This window comes from Nerophis lumbriciformis, linkage group LG02 (assembly GCF_033978685.3).
Source record: "Nerophis lumbriciformis linkage group LG02, RoL_Nlum_v2.1, whole genome shotgun sequence".
NCBI lineage: Eukaryota > Metazoa > Chordata > Actinopteri > Syngnathiformes > Syngnathidae > Nerophis > Nerophis lumbriciformis.
In genome coordinates, this window is record NC_084549.2 from 67,247,501 (window position 1) to 67,270,000 (window position 22,500).

At 39.8% G+C, this 22,500-nt stretch overlaps 1 protein-coding gene across 1 annotated transcript in view; it reads right to left on the reverse strand.

The window, feature by feature from the left end:
- arfgef3 (ARFGEF family member 3) overlaps nucleotides 1-20,065 on the reverse strand; it is a 47,065-nt gene extending 27,000 nt beyond the window's left edge. The window contains exons 1-19 of the mRNA XM_061967509.2: nucleotides 19,516-20,065; nucleotides 16,316-16,367; nucleotides 16,089-16,170; nucleotides 14,093-14,233; nucleotides 13,947-14,015; nucleotides 13,706-13,822; nucleotides 13,557-13,602; nucleotides 13,384-13,468; nucleotides 11,857-11,961; nucleotides 8,544-8,656; nucleotides 8,225-8,472; nucleotides 8,041-8,153; nucleotides 7,802-7,934; nucleotides 7,256-7,740; nucleotides 3,918-4,270; nucleotides 3,553-3,719; nucleotides 3,308-3,473; nucleotides 1,538-1,642; nucleotides 1,259-1,459 (exon numbers count right to left, since the gene is read on the reverse strand). Coding sequence (XP_061823493.1) covers nucleotides 1,259-1,459; nucleotides 1,538-1,642; nucleotides 3,308-3,473; nucleotides 3,553-3,719; nucleotides 3,918-4,270; nucleotides 7,256-7,740; nucleotides 7,802-7,934; nucleotides 8,041-8,153; nucleotides 8,225-8,472; nucleotides 8,544-8,656; nucleotides 11,857-11,961; nucleotides 13,384-13,468; nucleotides 13,557-13,602; nucleotides 13,706-13,822; nucleotides 13,947-14,015; nucleotides 14,093-14,233; nucleotides 16,089-16,170; nucleotides 16,316-16,367; nucleotides 19,516-19,600 — 2,866 coding nt within the window. The 5' untranslated portion in view covers nucleotides 19,601-20,065. The remainder of the gene's footprint in view (nucleotides 1-1,258; nucleotides 1,460-1,537; nucleotides 1,643-3,307; nucleotides 3,474-3,552; nucleotides 3,720-3,917; nucleotides 4,271-7,255; nucleotides 7,741-7,801; nucleotides 7,935-8,040; nucleotides 8,154-8,224; nucleotides 8,473-8,543; nucleotides 8,657-11,856; nucleotides 11,962-13,383; nucleotides 13,469-13,556; nucleotides 13,603-13,705; nucleotides 13,823-13,946; nucleotides 14,016-14,092; nucleotides 14,234-16,088; nucleotides 16,171-16,315; nucleotides 16,368-19,515) is intronic.
- Between the last annotated feature and the right edge of the window lie 2,435 nt (nucleotides 20,066-22,500).

Sequence of the window (22,500 nt, forward strand, 5' to 3'; positions counted from 1 at the left end):
TGGTATTTGTGTTCTAAATTGGCCCGCCAACTCCCCTGACCTTAGTCCCATAGAAAATCTGTGGGGTATTGTGAAAAGGAAGATGCAGAATGCCAGACCCAAAAACGCAGAAGAGTTGAAGGCCACTATCAGAGCAACCTGGGCTCTCATAACACCTGAGCAGTGCCAGAAACTCATCGACTCCATGCCACGCCGCATTAACGCAGTAATTGAGGCAAAAGGAGCTCCAACCAAGTATTGAGTATTGTACATGCTCATATTTTTCATTTTCATACTTTTCAGTTGGCCAACATTTCTAAAAATCCCTTTTTTGTATTAGCCTTAAGTAATATTCTAATTTTGTGACACACGGAATTTTGGATTTTCATTTGTTGCCACTTCAAATCATCAAAATTAAATGAAATAAACATTTGAATGCATCAGTCTGTGTGCAATGAATAAATATAATGTACAAGTTACACCTTTTGAATGCAATTACTGAAATAAATCAAGTTTTTCAAAATATTCTAATTTACTGGCTTTTACCTGTATGTATATATAAACATATATACACACATATATATATATACACACACATTTATGTATATATATACATATATACACATTTATATTGATATACACATATATACATACATTCACACATATGTACATACATACATGTATACATACATATATATGTAAACCTACTTACACACATATATGTACATACATACATATATATATATACATGCATATATACATACATATATATACATATATACATAAATACACACATACATATAGCTACATATATGTGTTCATATATATTATATTACAATAATGGATATCCATCCATCCATTTTCTACCGCTTGTCCCTTTTGGGGTCGCGGGGGGTGCTGGAGCCTATCTCAGCTGCATTCGGGCGGAAGGCTGGGTACACCCTGGACAAGTCGCCACCCCATCACAGGGCCAACACAATGTATATATAATTAATAATTAATATAAAATATTAGGAGTATGTGAAAGTTTGATTCCAACCCTGTTTTGCATGTTTCCCATCATGCATTGCGGTGGATTCAAATGGGTGTATTATTGTTATATTGGGTCATATAAGTAAACGCTGTGCTGCATCCACTTCTAAGCCCCATACATTGAGCTGATTGACTCACAAATATGCAGCATTCAGATTGTCAGATGATCAAACTCCATTTCTTAAACTCCTGACGCGGGCCCTAGTCTGGACACACCTGCCGTAGATGTGGTGTGGGCGGGACCTACCGAGGGCGCAGCTGAGCGCGGCGGCCTTGCGCAGGCCGTCCAAACTGAGACAAATGGCGTCGCGCTCCCTCTGGCTCTGCTCTCGCACGAAGCCCAGCCCCTTGGAACTGCCGGCCATGCGGCCCGTCAGCGGCGTGGACAAGACCTCCATCAGGTTCTTCCACACTCCCCACAGGATGAAGCGGGAGAAGACCCCGCCCCCTGGAAGGAAAGTGTGTGTTTGACAGCGTTACTGTGGCAACCATCAGTACTGTCCAGACGTCAGAGTGCCACGCCCACCCGTCACGACGACGTCGCCCGCTGCTGCGTCGCAGGTGAGAGATGATTGGCTGGACGTCCTGATCAGCTGACCACCAATCACACAGCTGCCCAGACCATCCATGTCTGAGGGGGAGGGGCACCTTTTTATTCACTTCTAGATCCACTGTGTGTGTGTGTGTGTGTGTGTGTGTGTGTGTGTGTGTGTGTGTGTGTGTGCAAGTTTGTGTGTGTGTGTGTGCAAGTGCGTGTGTGTATGTGCATGTTGTATGGGTGTGCAAGTGTGTGTGGGCACATGTGTTTGGTTGTGCATTGTTAGTGTCTATGTGTGTGTGGGTGTTCATGTGTGTGTGTTAGCGCGTGTGTGTGCAACCGCGTGTGTGTGTTTGCTCGTGCGTGTGTTGTGTTGTGCGTGCGTGTGTGTTTCTGTGAGCGTGTGTGTGTGTGTGTGTGCATGCGGGTTGTATGTGTGTGCATGTGTGTGTTGTGTTTGCGTGTGCCTGCGTGTTTGTGTTGTATGCATGTGTGTAAGCGTGTGTTGTTTGCATGTGTGCATGCATGTTGTGTGTAAGTGTGTGTGTTTGCGTGCGTGCGTGTGCATGTGTGTGTGTGTTCGCTCGTGCATATTTGTGGGTGTGTGTGTGTATGTTGTTTGCGTATGAATATATGTGTGTGTGTGCGCGCCCGTGTGTGTGTTCGCTGGTGCACGTGTGTGTGTCCGTGTGTGTATGTGTGTGTGTGTGTGTATGCGTGTTGTATACGCGTGTGTGCGTCTGTTGTGTGTGTGTGTGTATGTGTGTGTGTGCATGCGTATTGTATGCGTGCGCATGTGTGTGTTGTGTGTGGGTTTGCGTGTGTGTGTGTGTTGTATGCATGTGTGTAAGCATGTGTTGTGTACATGTGTGCATGCGTGTTGTGTGTAAGTGCGTGCATTTGCGTGCGTGCGTGTGCATGTGTTCGCTCGTGCATATTTGTGGTTGTGTGTGTGTTCGCTGGTGCATGTGTGTGTCCGTGTGTAGGTGTGTGTGTGTGTATGCGTGTTGTATACGCCTGTGTGCTTCTGTTGTGTGTGTGCATGTGTGTGCATTGTGTGCGTGCATGAGTGTGTGTTCGCTCGTGCGTGTGTTGTGTTGTGCGTGCGTGTTTCTGTGAGCATGTGTGTGTTGTGTGTGTACGTGTGTGTATGTGTGTGTGTATGCGTGTTGTATACGCGTGTGTGCGTCTGTTGTGTGTGTGTGCGCAAGCGTATTGTATGCGTGTGCATGTGCGTGTTGTGTGTGCGTGTGTGTGCGTGTGCCTCCGTGTGTGTGTGTTGTATGCATGTTTGTAAGCGTGTGTTGTTTGCATGTGTGCATACGTTTTGTGTGTAAGTGCGTGTGTTTGCGTGCGTGCGTGTGCATGTGTGTGTGTTCGCTCGTGCACATGTGTGGGTGTCCGTGTGTGTATGCGTGTTGTATGCGCGTGTGTGTGTCTGTTGTGTGCGTTGTGTGTGTGCATGTGTGTGCATTGTGTGCGTGCATGAGTGTGTGTTCGCTCGTGCGTATGTTGTGTTGTGCGTGCATGTTTTTGTGAGCATGTGTGTGTTGTGTGTGTACGTGTGGGTATGTGTGTGTACGTGTGCTGTGTGCGTGTTCGCTCGTGCGTGTGTGTTTCTGTGTGCATACATGTGAATGTGCGTGTGTGCATGTGGTGTGCATGTGTGTGTGTTTGTGTTGCGTTTTGTATGCGCGTGTGTGTTGTAGCCATGTGTTGTGTGCACAAGTGTGTGTGTGTGTGTGTGTGTGTGTGTACCAGTCAGCATGGCGATGAGAGGCGGCGTGCACTCCTCCTGGGATCCCCAGTAGCCCGCTTGGCCCAGCAGGTCTCTCCCCAGGACCAGGTGGTAGACCTCCTGGATCCAGGCCTGAGACAAGACCACCAGCACGCCGCTGCTCTGGACCAGGCGCACAAACTCCTTCTGCAGCGCACAGGAAACGGACACACCGTCAGTGCGAGCGCGCTGCCGCCGCGCTCGCAGCGCACGGTGGCGTCCTCACCAGGCCGAGCGCGGGCGGCAGCGTCCTGCGCTGGTAGAAGAGGCAGTTGCAGAGCTTGAGGTTGAGCAGCAGGGCGTAGAAGGACAGTAGGTAGATGCCGTCGGCGTTCATCAGCGATTGGCAGCTCAGCGTCAGCCCCGCCTCCGCACCCGGCGAGGGAATGCCACCTGCAACAAGCACCACCATTAAAATGCAGTAGCATAGTAGGCCTGAGTAATCATTAAAAACAAGGCACTCTAACATTACACACAGCTTGAACGGTAACACTGTGTTTGAACAAGGGAAATAAAACACTGTACTTTCATCAAGTGAGTCGTTGGTGCACCACCCTTAGTTTGCAAAGCACTGCTCTAAGTCACACTCACCGGCTTGGAGTCCGGAGCAGAAGGTGTGCGAGAAGCTCTGGAGCAGCTGGTCCACCGCAGGGCCGGTGCTCAGCGCCAGGAGGCGGGGCAGCAGCGCCGCCAGCGACTGCACGAACAGGCCAGCGCTGTGTTGGTCCGCCTCCTGGTTGCGCAGCAGCTTGAGCGAGAGCGCGGCGGTACGCAGAGAGCGCTGGCCCAAAAACTCCCGGGGGGTGTGCTCGTCCTCGTCGGCCAGCGACACGTTGTCGGAACCCATGTCCGACACGTCGGAGCGACCCGAGTCCTTCTCGGCCGCCATGGAGTACTGGTCACACGAGTCCAGCTCGGTCCGGGACAAGTCCTGCTCCTCCACACTGACCACACACACTTTTAAACATTTAAACCTCACACACACAAACACACACACACACGCACACACACACACACACACAAACACACACACACATTCTTGAACAAACCCCGTTTCCATATGAGTTGGGAAATTGTGTTAGATGTAAATATAAACGGAATACAATGATTTGCAAATCCTTTTCAACCCATATTCAATTGAATGCACTACAAAGACAACATATTTGATGTTCAAACTCCTAAACTTTATTATTTTTTTGCAAATAATAAGTAACTTGGCTGCAACATGTGCTAAAGTAGTTGGGAAAGGGCATGTCACCACTGTGTTACATGGCCTTTCCTTTTAACAACACTCAGTAAACGTTTGGGAACTGAGGAGACACATTTTTCAAGCTTCTCAGGTGGAATTATTTCCCATTCTTGCTTGATGTACAGCTTAAGTTGTTCAACAGTCCGGGGGTCTCCGTTGTGGTATTTTAGGCTTCATAATGCGAAATAAGCAGGGGCGTCCATGGTAAAGTTGCTTGAATGGCAACATATGTTGCTCCAAAACCTGTATGTACCTTTCAGCATTAATGGTGCCTTCACAGATGTGTAAGTTACCCATGTCTTGGGCACTAATACACCCCCATACCATCACAGATGCTGGCTTTTCAACTTTGCGCCTATAACAATCCGGATGGTTCTTTTCCTCTTTGGTCCGGAGGACACGACGTCCACAGTTTCCAAAAACAACTTGAAATGTGCACTCACCAGACCACAGAACACTTTTCCACTTTGTATCAATCCATCTGAGATGAGCTCAGGCCCAGCGAAGCCGACGGCGTTTCTGGGTGTTGTTGATAAACGGTTTTCGCCTTGCATAGGAGAGTTTTAACTTGCACTTACAGATGTAGCGACCAACTGTAGTTACTGACAGTAGGTTTCTGAAGTGTTCCTGAGCCCATGTGGTGATATCCTTTACACACTGATGTCGCTCGTTGATGCAGTATAGCCTGAGGAATCGAAGGTCACAGGCTTAGCTGCTTACGTGCAGTGATTTCTCCAGATTCTCTGAACCCTTTGATGATATTACGGACCGTAGATGGTGAAATCCCTAAATTCCTTGCAATAGCTGGTTGAGAAAGGTTTTTCTTAATCTGTTCAACAATTTGCTCACGCATTTGTTGACAAAGTGGTGACCCTCGCCCCATCCTTGTTTTTGAATGACTGAGCATTTCATGGAATCTACTTTTATACCCAATCATGGCACCCACCTGTTCCCAATTTGCCTGCACACCTGTGGTATGTTCCAAATAAGTGTTTGATGAGCATTCCTCAACTTTATCAGTATTTATTGCCACCTTTCCCAACTTCGTTGTCACGTGTTGCTGGCATCAAATTCTAAAGTTAATGATTATTTGCAAATAAAAAAATGTTTATCAGTTTGAACATCAAATATGTTGTCTTTGTAGCATATTCAACTGAATATGGGTTGAAAATGATTTGCAAATCATTTTATTCCGTTTATATTTACATCTAACACAATTTCCCAACTCATATGGAAACAGGGTTTGTATTTGGTACGTTCTTGAGACCTGAGAAAAATGCCTACCTCTTTAGGACACACCCTTTCTAGATATATAAAGATTAGAATTTACAACATTAATAATACATACTGTCAGGATAATTGTATCTAAGTTATCACACAACTTTGAGTTCCCGGCGAGAAGACAAAAGCTGTCTTTGAACCTACCGAGAAGAAGGCTTGTAAAACTCCACTGTGTAGGATGGGAAGCAACATGAAGGTGTTCTGTTTCTTTGATGCGTTGTAATCCACAGAAAGATATCGTCTTGACCCGAGAACTACAAAGCGAAGAGGAAGCAGGACCAGACTCCCCTCCAGACACTGCTTCTTTGAACTGTTTTAATCAAAGGCGATAGCTGTTTACGACCCCCGCGTCCCTTCAAAACAGCTGTTGCCGTGTAATCAGGGAAAGTCCAAATAAAAGAGGATGCGTACAATCTTTCGCCAGAGCGTGTTGAGACACTGTGCAAGGGTACAGTGTCTACGCGTTTCTCCTCATTGAGCTAAATTTAATTCTGTCTGTTTAATTCCTTGCTTCTTGTCTTGTTTAATAGATGTCATCAGTGTTTGAACCTGACATCATAAAAAAGGTACACTTTAGTTAATTAATTCTTTGTTTGTAATTGGTTTTTAATCGTCATTATTTACTTCAAGTTATTACAGTATGTCTTTATATACATTTTTTTTTTTTTTTAAATTTTGGCCAAAGGGGACACATTTCAATTTCTTACACACACACACTTGTTATTTCATATGTTGACCAGAGGGGGAGCACTTTTAAAACCGACACACAGTCCATTTGAAGAATCCCTCCTTTTTGGGACCACCCTAATTTTGATAGATTTCACCACTAGGGGTGCAAATGAGATCTCTATTTTTTGATTTTTGTAACGTGCTTAAGGCCGATGACAAAGGAGTCACGGACCACAGATGGCCCCTGTGCCGCACTTTGGGCAACCCAGCTGTAGAAGCTAACTGTTAATGGCCACTTTAGTCTTAGTACCGTAGTGTTTTTGGGTCAGCACCAAAAGTCGTAAAATCAGCTGTTCACCTGGCGGGTTTTTTGGGGGATGAATAGGGAAGTCCTTCTTTAGCTGCCGTCTTGTTTTATGATATATTGCTGCCTTTGCCCCTGTCAATGTTTACTTTTGTATGCACATTAAATCAACAAAAAAAATCCTGACTTTGGAACAATGTTCACGGATTCTAATATTTGGCTCTCTATTATATGCAATGGTTTTCCGTATCGCGATCATGATTTTGGTCCTAATTTGTTCACTTTTCCTTGTTGATGTCTCAAGAAGGGTAGAAATACAAGAACACAAACACACACACACACACACACACACACACACACACACACACACACACACACACACACACACACACACACACACACACACACACACCCACACACACACACCTGAAGTTGCTCTCACTGTATCGTGAGTCTCCTCCATGGTGCCACCTGGTCCTGGACTCCACAGACAGGAAGTTGGTGATGTCGGGGTAGACGAGGGCGTGGCTTCGCTGCACGACATCAGGAGGAACCGCCCCTCCTCTTTGGGCCCCGCCCCTGGCGTCCGAGTCCTTCCCGTCTCCTCCCCCTTCCCGCTGAACGGCCTTCTCGGAGTCCGGCCCGTCATACTCCAGATCGCCAGCGGAGGGCGACGGCAGTCCCGGCTCCAGGTCCAAAGTGGTGTGGCCCGTGTCCGTGGTGATGCTAATGCTAATGTCGGGACTGCGCTCGACGGCCGGCGCCGCGTTGGAGGAGGCGTCCCAGGGCGCTCCCTCGGAGGACAGGAGGTGTCTCTGCCACAGGAAGTCGGCCTCGTTGACCTCCATGGACTCCCGCGTCGACTCCGTCCCGTCTTTCAGCTCCTCCATGCGCCGTAGGACGAGGCAGGCCTGGGAAGACACCACCACAGTCGTCTCTACTGCGGCAGTGAGGTCACATGGCGTGGCCTACCTGCTCGGGCGTGAGGCCCCGCCCCTGCGACAGGTCCTCCAAGGCTTTGAGCAGAGCACAGGTGCAGGACACGGACCAGAAACACGCCTCCATGCCTCCCTTGACACACGCCTCCGTCATGCCGTCCATCACCCTTGGAGTCAGGGGGCGTGGTCCAGGTACAAACAAAAGGTGAGTGGGTGTGTCGCCATGGCAACAGAAGCAGGACAGCAAGAAAGACACGTCAAGGAGGTACTGACAGTCGCAGCAGGTCCAGGTGAGACTTCCTCTTGGAGAAAGAGCGCTTCCTGCTCTCAGGCTCCGCCACGCACGGCCCCGCCAGGTCGAACAATCTCTGCGGACTTCCCAAAATCTGAAACCCAAAACACATACTGTGATACAAGCTTCCCTATTGGCTGAGCTTTACAGGCTCCGCCCCCCCACCTCCTTCATGATGCGGATGGCCTCGGTGCGGTGCTGAGGGGGCGGGTAGAGGAGGATTCTGTGGTAGAGCGACTGCAGCACCGGCTTCATGGACTCCACGCAGCTCACCAGACGCACCAGCTCGGCCGCCACGTAGCACACGGTGCGCACCACCGCCGCAATCCTGGCGGGGGCGCTGGACGAACAGCCCGACCCTCTGCCTTGGTCTGACGGCGCTCCGACAGCGGACTCCGGGTCCTGGCTGGGTCCTGGAGGGACAGGACATGCGCATGTTGTCGCCATCAGGACGCCGTCACAACAACTCCGCATGTGGACTTGCCCAAGTTGGGTCGCTCGGCCTCTGGTGCCCCCATGTGGCCGTGGTGGGAGGCGATGGTTTTGTCGCTGACAGGGTTTCCCATGATGGCCACCAGCGACGGACACAGCTGCTTCCTGGGAAGATGATGAGGACCATGTCAGCCGCAGAACACGGGATCTCAAAAGGTATAATGTTTAATGTGCATGGCATGTATAATGTGTACTGTATATCCATGCATCGTACAGACAAAAGTTTGTCAGTGCGAGCAAAAGGGACAGAGAGCAACAGCTAATCGTTGGATATCAGTGCATAAGAGTACATGTATTGTAAAACAAGCAATGTATAAAGTGTAATGTATAGAGTGTAATGTGCATGTACTGTATGAAATGTAATGTATAGAGTGTAATATATAAAGTGTCATGTGTAATGTATTAAGTGTAATGTATAAAGTGTAATGTATAAGTAATGTAAAAAGTGCAATATATATGTATTGTATACATTTTAATGTACATGTAATGTATAGAGTGTAGTGTACATGTATTATATAAAGTATAACATATAAAGTGTAATTTACATGTATTTTATTATGTGTAATGTATTAAGTGTAATGTATAAAGTGTACATGTAATCTATACAGTGTAATGTATAAAAATGTATAATGTAATGTATAGTGTAATGTATAAAGTGTAATGTATTTGTATTGTATAGAGTGTAATGTATATGTATTGTAGCAGGTGTAATGTATAGAGTGTAATGTACATGTATCGTATAAAGTGTAATGTATGAAGTGTAATGTATAGAGTGTAATGTATATGTATTGTATAAAGTGTAATGTATTTTTATTGTATATAATGTAATGTACATGTATTGTATCAAGTGTAATGTATAAAGTGTAATTATAGAGTGTAATGTACATGTATTGTATAAAGTGTAAAGTATCAAGTGTAATATATAAAGTGTAATGCATAGCGTGTAATGTACATGTATTGTATCAAGTGTAATGCATCAAGTTTAATGTACATGTATTGTATGAAATGTAATGTATAAAGTGTGATGTACATGTATTGTATAAAGTGTAATGTACATGTATTGTATGATGTGTAATGTATAAAGTGTGATGTACATGTATTGTATAAAGTTTAATGTATAAAATGTGATTTACATGTATTGTATAAAGTGTAATGTATCAAGTGTAATGTATAAAGTGTAATTATAGAGTGTAATGTACATGTATTGTATCAAGTGTAATGTATCAAGTGTATAATATAAAGTGTAACGTATACAGTGTAATGTACATGTATTGTATAAAGTGTAATATATAAAGTGTCATGTGTAATGTATTAAGTGTAATGTATAAAGTGTAATGTATAAGTAATGTAAAAAGTGCAATATATATGTATTGTATACATTTTAATGTACATGTAATGTATAGAGTGTAGTGTACATGTATTATATAAAGTGTAACATATAAAGTGTAATTTACATGTATTTTATTATGTGTAATGTATTAAGTGTAATGTATAAAGTGTACATGTAATCTATACAGTGTAATGTAGAAAGTGTAATGTATAAAGTGTAATGTATAAAAATGCATAATGTAATGTATAGTGTAATGTATAAAGTGTAATGTATTTGTATTGTATAGAGTGTAATGTATATGTATTGTATCAGGTGTAATGTATAGAGTGTAATGTACATGTATTGTATAAAGTGTAATGTTACAAGTGTAATGTATGGAGTGTAATGTATATGTATTGTATAAAGTGTAATGTATTTTTATTGTATATAATGTAATGTACATGTATTGTATCAAGTGTAATGTATAAAGTGTAATGTATAAAGTGTAATTATAGAGTGTAATGTACATGTATTGTATAAAGTGTAAAGTATCAAGTGTAATATATAAAGTGTAATGTATAGAGTGTAATGTACATGTATTGTATCAAGTGTAATGCATCAAGTTTAATGTACATGTATTGTATGAAATGTAATGTATAAAGTGTGATGTACATGTATTGTATAAAGTGTAATGTACATGTATTGTATGATGTGTAATGTATAAAGTGTGATGTACATGTATTGTATGAAGTGTAATGTATCAAGTGTAATTTATAAAGTGTAATTATAGAGTGTAATGTACATGTATTGTATCGAGTGTAATGTATCAAGTGTATAATATAAAGTGTAACGTATACAGTGTAATGTACATGTATTGTATAAAGTGTAATGTATCAAGTGTAATGTACATGTATTGTATAAAGTGTAATGTACATGTATTGTATAATGTGTAATGTATAAAGTGTGATGTACATGTATTGTACAAAGTTTAATGCATAAAGTGTGATATACATGTATTGTATAAAGTGTAATGTATCAAGTGTAATGTACATGTATTGTATCAAGCGCAATGTATAAGGTTTAATGCACATGTATTGTATAAAGTGTAATGTATCAAGTGTAATGTATAGAGTGTAATGTATATGTATTGTATAAAGTGTAATGTATTTTTATTGTACATAATGTAATGTACATGTATTGTATCAAGTGTAATGCATCAAGTGTAATGTATAAAGTGTAATTATAGAGTGTAATGTACATGTATTGTATAAAGTGTAATGTATCAAGTGTAATATATAAAGTGTAATGTATAGAGTGTAATGTACATGTATTGTATCAAGTGTAATGTATCAAGTTTAATGTACATGTATTGTATGAAATGTAATGTATAAAGTGTGATGTACATGTATTGTATAAAGTGTAATGTACATGTATTGTATAATGTGTAATGTATAAAGTGTGATGTACATGTATTGTATAAAGTGTAATGTATCAAGTGTAATTTATAAAGTGTAATTATAAAGTGTAATGTACATGTATTGTATCGAGTGTAATGTATCAAGTGTATAATATAAAGTGTAACGTACATGTATTGTATAAAGTGTAATGTATCAAGTGTAATGTACATGTATTGTATAAAGTGTAATGTACATGTATTGTATAATGTGTAATGTATAAAGTGTAATGTACATGTATTGTACAAAGTTTAATGCATAAAGTGTGATATACATGTATTGTATAAAGTGTAATGTATAAAGTGTAATGTACATGTATTGTATCAAGCGCAATGTATAAGGTTTAATGTACATGTATTGTATAAAGTGTAATGTACATGTATCAAGTGTAATGTATAAAGTGTAATGTACATGCATTGTATCAAGCGTAATGTGTAAAGTGTAATGTACATGTATTGTATAAAGTGTAATGTACATGTATTGTATAATGTGGTAATAACAGCTGCTTCATGTCAATCAGAGGAAGGTCTCGGCGGTCATACCATACGAGGTCAGTGAAGCCTCTGGACAGGTGCATTGTGGGGGGGCAGCTGCTGAGCATGGACAATATGCACTCCAGGTAGAGCAGCTGCAGCATCTGGTTGCTGCTGGAGGAGGAAGAGAGCAATGACATCATCACCAGCTGACTAACGTGAACTAACGTGTCACATGACATGTACATGCGAGGAAACAGGAAGAGAGCAATGACATCATCATCAGCTGATAGGAACTAACATGTCACATGACATGTACATGCTACGAAACAGGAAGAAAGCGGTGACATCATCATCAGCTGATAGGAACTAACGTGTCACATGACATGTCATACTTGCCAACCTTGAGACCTCCGATTTCGGGAGGTGGGGGTGGGGGGCGTGGTTGGGGGTGGGCGGAGCGTGGTTGGGGGCGTGGTTAAGAGGGGAGGACTATATTGACAGCTAGAATTCACCAAGTCAAGTATTTCATACATATATATATATATATATATATATATATATATATATATATATATATATATATATATATATATATATATATACATATATATATATACACATATACATACTGTATATATATACATCCTGAAAATATGCAAACAAAACTGTGTTTGGATAATTGATACTTCAAACTTGCATAAATAAATATTAAGGAATATAACATAATTTGGCTTCTGAGAGCTTCAAAATGTAATGAATAAAATGCTAAAGTTGTTGATAAACAAGCTATTATTTTAATAATTAAATATGGTCATTTTAAATGAATTATTATGATAATTTAAAATTAATTATTTCAAACACGTTTATTTTAATGTATAATTCTATGGCTGGATGTAATAAGGAGTCAGAAAAAATACAAAATAAAAATACAATTAATTTTGATGTTTTTAGCAAATATAGTAAAAATGCATTTTATTTTTTTTAAATTTTTAATTAATAAATATATTTATTTTTAGGTAAGATAAACATAATAATACAATTTATCTCTAGTCTGGATGATTTAGTTCTTGTCACCCTCCCGTCGTGAAAAAAGGCTGTCCTCACTCAGGTCCGCATGGAGCTGGAGGGGGCGTGGCCTCCAGCTCTGGCTGAAAATCGGGAGATTTTCGGGAGAATATTTGTCCCGGGAGGTTTTCGGGAGAGGCGCTGAATTTCGGGAGTCTCCCGGAAAATTCGGGAAGGTTGGCAAGTATGTGACATGTACATGCTAGGAAACAGGAAGAGAGCAATGACATCATCATCAGCTGATAGGAACTAACGTGTCACATGACACGTACATGCTAGGAAACAGGAAGAGAGCAATGACATCATCATCAGCTGATAGGAACTAACGTGTCACATGACACGTACATGCTAGGAAACAGGAAGAGAGCAATGACATCATCATCAGCTGATAGGAACTAACGTGTCACATGACACGTACATGCTAGGAAACAGGAAGAACGTGGTGACATCATCATCAGCTGATATGAACTAACATGTCACATGACAAGTACATGCTAGGAAACAGGAAGAGAGCAGCTCTTCACTTACGCGTCCACCGACTCCAGCTTGTCACAGAAAAGTGTCAGGACCATGACGACATCTTCGCACAGCGCCTGGCTGGTGGGCGACACGTCTGCACACAAAAAGCAAGGCGTTGTTGTTCTGAGTCATAATGAAAGTGTGCAGGACGCCACGTTTGGGGGGCGGGTGTGCGTCTTTACCTTTTCTCTGCAGCGGGAGGGTCGCCGGCTCCTCTCCGTCTGCTTCCTGCGGAGGACCAGCACAACATGGTGTCACGCGCCGTACGTTTAAACGTGACATCTCCCAGCCCCCCTGAACTCATCGCAGCGAGTGTCGGTGATCACGTGACCTCCTGTCTGTGCCGCAGCTGCAGGGTCAAGTCTCCCAAAATCTGACTGAGCGTGGCTCGCACTGCCGTGTTGATGCTCCGCTGGTGGCAGCTGCTGGTGTAGGTTTCCATGCACACCTGCACGCACGCACAACACAACCACAGCCTCTCTATGGTGGTTGCTATGGCGATCAGACTCCATGCTAAGAGCGGCAGCAGCTAACGTGTTAGCATCATAAAACAATCAAAGACGGATAATTACATGTGCGATGCGTAGGATGGAGTCTCCGCTGATGTCAAAGTTTGGCGAATATGTGACGCACAGGAGGACCTGCGAGCGCAACAGCAACACAAGGTGGAGGACGCTGCGTCAACGTGGCCCTTCCCGAACATCCGGAAGCTTCTTACCTTCATCACCTCCACCTGCAGGTCCTCGTGCAGAAAGGGCGTCACTCTGACCGCCTCCAGCATCTGACTGAGAAGCTGCTTCTCCTCTGGCTCCGCCTCCTCGCTGACCCCGCCCACGAAGTGGTCCTCGCACAGGAGCTTCTGATGGAAACACGGATATGGAAGTGTAATTGTAGCAAAACTATTTGCAAACGTGTATTTCAATGTGTGTGTCTGTAATCTGATTTATGTGTCTGTGTATTAATTGATGTGTCTGTATCTCAATGTGTGCGTCTGTAATCTGATACACGTGTTTGTCTATTCATTTGTGTGTCTGCATCTCAACCTGTGTGTCTGTAATCTGCTTTACGTGTCTGTGTATTAATTTGTGTGTCTGTATTTCAATCTGTGCGTCTGTAATCTGATTCACGTGTCTGTGTATTAATTTGTGTGTCTGCATCTCAAACTGTGCATCTGTAATCTGATTCACGAGTCCGTGTATTAATTTGTGTGTCTGTACAGAATGTTTGCATCTGTAATCTGATTCACGTGCCTGTGTATTAACTTGTGTGTTTGTATCGCAATGTGTGCATCTGTAATCTGTTCCACGTGTCTGTGTATTAATTTGTGTGTCTGTATCGCAATGTGTACGTCTGTAATCTGATTCACGAGTCCGTGGATTAATTTGTCAGTCTGTATCTCAATGTGTGCGTCTGTAATCTGATTAATGTGTCTGTGTATTAATTTGTGTGTCTGTATTGCAATGTGTTCGTCTGTAATCTGATTCACGTGTCCGTGTATTGATTTGTGTGTCTGTATCTCAACCTGTGCGTCTGTAATCTGATTCACGTGTCCGTGTATTAATTTGTGTGTCTGCATCTCAATCTGTGCATCTGTAATCCGATTCACGTGTTCATGTAATAATTTGTGCGTCTGTAATCTGATTCACGTGTCCGTGTATTAATTTGTGCGCCTGTAATCTGATTCATGTGTCCGTGTATTAATTTGTGTGTCTGTATCTCAACCTGTGCGTCTGTAATCTGATTCACGTGTCCTTGTATTAATTTGGGGGTCTGTATCTCAACCTGTGCGTCTGTAATCTGATTCACGTGTCCTTGTATTAATTTGGGGGTCTGTATCTCAACCTATGCGTCTGTAATCTGATTTACGTGTCTGTGTATTAATTTTTGTGTCTGTATCTCAATCTGTGCGTCTGTAATCTGATTCACGTGCCTGTGTATTAATTTGTGTGTCTGTATCGCAATGTGTGCGTCTGTAATCTGATTCACGTGCCTGTGTATTAATTCGCGTGTCTGCATCTCAAACTGTGCATCTGTAAACTGATTCACAGGGTTGTGTTTTAATTTGTGTGTCTGTATCGCAATGTGTGCGTCTGTAGTCTGATTCACGTGCCTGTGTATTAATTTGTGTGTCTGCATCTCAATCTGTGAGTCTGTAATCTGATTCGGGTGTTCATGTATTAATTTGTGAGTCTGTAATCTGATTCATGTGTCCGTGTATTAATTTGTGTGTCTGTATCTCAACCTGTGCATCTGTTATCTGATTCACGTGTCCGTGTATTAATTTGTGTATCTGTATCGCAATGTATGCGTCTGTCATCTGATTCCCGAGTCTGTGTATTGATTTGTCAGTCTGTATCGCAATGTGTGCGTCTGTAATCTGATGCATGTGTCAGTGTATTAATTTGAGTGTCTGCATCTCAATCTGTGTGTCTGTAATCTGATTCACGTGTTCATGTATTAATTTGTGTGTCTGCATTGCAATGTGTGCGTCTGTAATCTGATTCACAAATCTAATTATTAATTTGTGTGTCTGTATCAATGTGTGTGTCTGTAATCTGATTAATGTGTCTGTGCATTAATTTGTGTGTCTGTATCGCAAACTGTGAAGACAGCCAATCAGGGCCCTGCTCCACACAAATCTGAATACACTGGCACACACATTTTGGCTGTCCAATAGGAGCAAAGGGGGCGGGGCTTGGTTGGAGGTTACGTACTTGCATGCCGCTCAGCGCCGTCTGTCCCAGTTTGACGTTTTTGGACTCCAGCGCCATCTGAAGGGGCAACAGGCAGCGCCCCCTGTTGACAAAACACAAACAACACCACGTCCATCCCATAATACATTCTGACGACATCATATCACACTGTCAATCATCCTCATTCATTATTGACGTTAGAATACTCCGGTTACAACACACATGTCACGGTGGAATATTCTTCTTACCGCAGGTCAGCTGGCGACATCTTGGCTGATGCATTCTGGGACTTGAGTGTTTCTGGAACAAATCAAAACCAATGATGTCATTCGTGTTCCTCCAAGCTCAACATTGTGGCTAAAAAGATAGCGTAAAACCAACTGGGAATCTATTAGCATACTGGCAAGATGGCGGCACGTATTAAAATCCATGATTTGTAGGTTTATACGCAGGGGGGCAGCTTAGACAAAAAGGGCATAGGACATGAGAAAATATAATAATAAAACTTTATATTGACACACCCAAAATGTATCAAGAGATTCAAGCATTGATTGACAAAATAATAATATATGATCTAGTTTTTATATTTTTATGACTGAGAAGAGGGGAGCCCCAAAGGTTAAAAAAATAAAATAAATACATTTATTTACGGTATATATATATATATATATATATATATATATATATATATATATATATATATATATATATATATATTTAAATGAAAAATATAAAAATGGCCCCCGCATGTTTCCTTTTTTTTTTTAGTGTGTGGCCCTCAGTTGAAAAGGTTTGGACACCCTTGTCATGGATGCTTTAGTTATCTTCATGATCTCCTAAAAAACTCAATTTGTGCTTTTGTCTTTGATTTATTCTTGTATATTATGTGTTTTGTCCTGGATATAATTATGAATATTATGTGTTTTGTCTTGGATATAATTATGAATATTATGTGTTTTGTCTTGGATATAACTGTGAATATTATGTGTTTTGTCTTGGATATAATTATGAATACTATGTGTTTTGTCTTGGATATAATTATGAATACTATGTGTTTTGTCCTGGATATAATTATGAATATTATGTGTTTCTTTCTCTGTATATAATTACAAATATTATGTGTTTTTTTCTGTATATAATTGTGAATAGTATGTGTTTTGTCCTGGATATAATAATGAATAGTATGTATTTTGTCCTGGATATAATTATAAATATTTTGTGTTTCTTTCTCTGAATATAAATATGAATATTACCGGTATGTGTTTTGTCCTGGATATAATTGTAAATATTATGGGTTTTGTCCTTTATATAATTATAATTATTATGTGTCTTTTCTCTGTATATAATTATGAATATTATGTGTTTTGTCTTGGATATAATTATGAATAATTTGTGTTTTGTCCTGGATATAATTCTGAATATTATGTGTTTCTTTCTCTGTATATAATTATGAATAATATGTGTTCTTTTTTCTGAATATAATTCTGAATATTATGTGTTCTTTTCTCTGTATATAATTATGAATATTATGTGTTTAGTCCTTGATATAATTATGAATATTATGTGTTTCTGTCTCTGTATATAATTCTGAATAATATGTGTTTTGTCCTGGATATAATAATGAATAATATGTGTTTTGTCCTGGATATAATTCTGAATGTTATGTGTTTCTTTCGCTGTATATAATTATGAATAATATGTGTTTTGTCCTGGATATAATTATGAATAATATGTGTTTTGTCCTGGATATAACAATGAATATTATGTGTTTTGTCCTGGATATAATTATGAATATTATGTGTTTCTTTCTCTGTATATAATTATGAATAATATGTGTTCTTTTTTCTGAATATAATTCTGAATATTATGTGTTCTTTTCTCTGTATATAATTATGAATATTATGTGTTTAGTCCTTGATATAATTATGAATATTATGTGTTTCTTTCTCTGTATATAATTCTGAATAATATGTGTTTTGTCCTGGATATAATAATGAATAATATGTGTTTTGTCCTGGATATAATTCTGAATATTATGTGTTTCTTTCGCTGTATATAATTATGAATAATATGTGTTTTGTCCTGGATATAATTATGAATAATATGTGTTTTGTCCTGGATATAACAATGAATATTATGTGTTTTGTTCTGGATATAATTATGAATATTATGTGTTCTTTTTTCTGAATATAATTATGAATATTATGTGTTCTTTTCTCTGTATATAATTATGAATATTATGTGTTTAGTCCTTGATATAATTTTAAAATGTGTTTTGTCCTGGATATAATTATGAATATTATGTGTTTCTTTCTCTGTATACAATTATGAATAATATGTGTTTTGTCCTGGATATAATTATGAATATTATGTGTTCTTTTCTCTGTATATAATTATGAATAATATGTATTTTGTCCTGGATATAATTATGAATATTATGTGTTCTTTTTTCTGAATATAATTATGAATATTATATGTTATTTTCTCTGTATATAATTATGAATATTATGTGTTTAGTGTTTGATATAATTTTAAAATATTATGTGTTTTGTCCTGAATATAATTATGAATATTATGTGTTTCTTTCTCTATATACAATTGTGAATAATATGGGTTTTGTCCTGGATATAATTATGAATATTATGTGTTATTTTCTCTGTATATAATTATGAATAATATGTGTTTTGTCTTGGATATAATAATGAATATTATGTCTTTTGTCCTGGATATAATTATAAATATTATGTGTTTTTTTTCTCTGTATACAATTCTGAATATTATGTGTTTTTCCCTGGATATAATTATGAATATTATGTGTTTTTTCTGTACATAATTATAAATATTATGTGTTTTGTCTGTACCCTGTCTACTGCCAGGATGCAGCTGAGATGGGCTCCAGCACCCGCCGCGTACCCGAAAGGTATAAGCGGTAGAAAAATGTATGGATGAATGGATGGATGTGTTTTTTTCTCTGTATATAATAATTAATATTATGTGTTTTGTGCTGGATATAATTATAAATATTATGTGTTTTGTCTTGGATATATTATTGTATAATTTGGGTTTCGTCCAGGATATATTTAATGAATATGATGTGTTTTTGTCTTTGATATATTGTTGTTAACAAGAGATCCGGTTGAAATAAAAACGACATCGTTGTCACGAGTGACAAATGAGCTGAACGCTGTTTTGTTTGCTAGCATGCGATCAGTAAAGAGTGCCATATGGAGGAGAAAGCAAACAAGGCTGTTAGTCAAAGAATGAACAATTACGTCATCTATGAAAGTATACCTACGATATTGACACAATATTAATAAAGAGAACCACGCCCACCGGGACCTTCCTGAAGCGCAGCAGGTGGAAGACCACCAGCCAGCGCTCTCACACCGACTCGCACAAACGCACACCGAAGGGGGGCGTCGGTTCGGTCTGGTCCGGTTCGACTCACCGCAAGCTAACAAGCAGGCGTCGCGGAGGTTTTTGTGCTTGTGTCCGGCTGCGTCTTTGTGGAGCCTCCGCAGGGTGTCCTCCATGGTGGCAGCTAGTAACCGGGCCCGGGGGGTCACACGGGGGTCTCGTTGGCGGCGCTGACGTCCGCTGTCAGCATCCTGACCCCCCCTGGAGAAATGAAGGATGATTCACGCAGCCGCTGACGTCATCATGGAGGCGCGACCAGGAAGTGCTTTCCCCACATCCTTGTCTTTTTTTCCCTCCTGATTTTGATTTTTTTGGCTCCAACTTGAACGTAAAAAAAAAGGTCAAAATTATTGATCAAATCAACATGAAGATGTCATCGTCAGCCTGATCAAAATGATTGCCGATCCGTACGAGGACGGAAACACGCCCACACCGGAAGCTGAGACGGTTTAAAGAGCGACTTCCTGTACAAATAGAACTTCACAGTAAAAGCTATATTTACCAAGCGAATTCAAACCAATATTAACCATAAAAGGCGACCAGCAACTGACTATTTACATTTGCTTTGTGTTGGGACACCTTTTAACATATAATCAATTCATCTACAAGGTGTATAGCCCTTAGTTGTCCTGAAAACATCTTAACAAGCCGTTTTTCGTTTTATTGCCGTTCGGTACGATAGCGAAACATGCCCACACCGGAAGCCGAGGTGGTTTAAAGAGCGACTTCCTGTGCAAATAGAACTTTACAGTAAAAGCTGTATTTACCAAGCGAATCCATACCAATATCAACAATGAGTGTGAATGTTGTCTGTCTATCTGCGATGACTTGTCCAGGGAGTACTCCGCCTTCCCCCCCGCGACCCCGAAAGGGACAAGCGGTAGAAATGGATGGATGGATCAACATAAGAATACAACCAGCAACTGATTATTTACCTTTGCGTTGTGTTGGGACACATTGCAACATAGAATAAATTCATCCACAAGGTGTATAGTCCTGAGTTGTCCCGAAAACATCATCTTAACAATCAGTTTTTCATTTTATTGTCGTTCGGTACGATAAAGTAAAGTTGATTTGATTTGATTTGATAAAGACACATGCCCACACCGGAAGCCGAGGTGGTTTAAAAGAGCGACTTCCTGTGCAAACAGAACTTCACAGTAAAAGCTGTATTTACCAAGCGAATCAATACCAACAACCAGCAACTGATTATTTATATTTGCTTTGTGTTGGGACACATTTCAACATATAATAATTCATCCACAAGGTGTATAGTCCTGAGTTGTCCCGAAAACATCATCTTAACAATCAGTTTTTCATTTTATTGCCGTTCGGTACGATAAAGACACATGCCCACACCGGAAAAGAGCGACTTCCTGTGCAAGCAGAACTTCACAGTAAAAGCTATATTTACCAAGTGAATTCATACCAATATCAACAATGGAATACAACCAGCAACGGATTATTTATATTTGGGAGTGCAAAACATTTCAACATTTTATGAAACTAATTACAATTAGAAAAAAACACAAAAACAAAAGACTTCACAATCTCAGAAAACACAAAAACAAAAGCCGTAACAATTTACAATTTCAGAAACCGGAAAGGGAATATCCCCAAATAATTGATTGACAGCTAAGTCACATTGCTTTGTGTTGGGACACCTTTTTTAACATGGAATGAATCAATCCACAAGGTGTATAGTCCTTAGCTGTCCCGAAAACATCATCTTAACAGTCCGTTTTTCCTTTCATTGCCGATCGGTAACGAAACATGCCCACACCGGAAGCCGAGACGGTTTAAAGAGCGACTTCCTGTGCAAACATAACTTCACAGTAAAAGCTATATTTACCAAGCGAATTCATACAAATATCAACCATAGAGTACAACCAGCAACTGATTATTTATATTTGGGAGTGCAAAACATTTCAAAATTTTATGAAACTAATTACAATTAGAAAAAACACAAAAACAAAAGACTTCACAATCTCAGAAAACACAAAAACAAAAGCCGTAACAATTTACAATTTCATTAACCGGAAAGGGAATATCCCCAAATAATTGATTGACAGTTAAGTCAGCCAATCATGTCCACAGAGCCCGAATGAGGATAAAGACTCAGCATGATTGGCTGAACGAGCTGTCAAGCTGTAATTTTAGAATATTGCATTTCCTGTTTTGAAACCGTTACGTTTTTTTGTGTTTTCTAAAATTGTGAAGTGTTTCGTATTTTGGTAATTTGTTTACTGAAATTGTGATTTATTGGTGTGTGTTTTCTGAGATTGTTAACCGTTTCGTGACTTCTGTAATTGTAATTTGTTTCATGAAATTTGATGTTGTTTTGCACTTCCCGGCTACCGTCGTGTTTAGTACTTTTATAATACATCTTAAAGACTGGGAGAATGCTGCAAAACTGTTATGTCTACTTCATAGACAATATGTTATATTTAAAAAAAAAAGGCTACAAAAGTAGAAATAAGGACACCATATACTACATATTAAATTTGTCTTAAAGTTAAATAAATACAATTTAAATGTATTAATGGAATATACCCTACTAGTGATTTTTTAAACAAAAATGTAATATGGTTGACAATTATTATATTTGTAATGCTATGGAAGATGTGCATCACTTAATTATGGAATGTGAGACTGTATATTTGTTTTGGGAGGAGATCAGACATTGGCTGAAAGGCAATAGAGATGATCCCAATTTATGATAGAAGAGATAACAGGTTGTATATTTCTAAAATATAGTAACTAGAAGTTATTGTTAATACTATCATGTTGCTATATACACATTATACATAAAAGTTGATTTCTGTAAGTAAAACCCTTATTTTTACATTAGCTGAAATTATAAATACATTCTTGGAATATAGTTAAAAGTAGAAAAGCGCTTAAAATGTTTTTTTTATTGGATGAATTTAAGTTATTTTGGATAAGCCCATTTTATACATACTTGTATACATTTTTTAAATGTATTTTTATTCAATTTTTTTGTTCCAATTGTGCG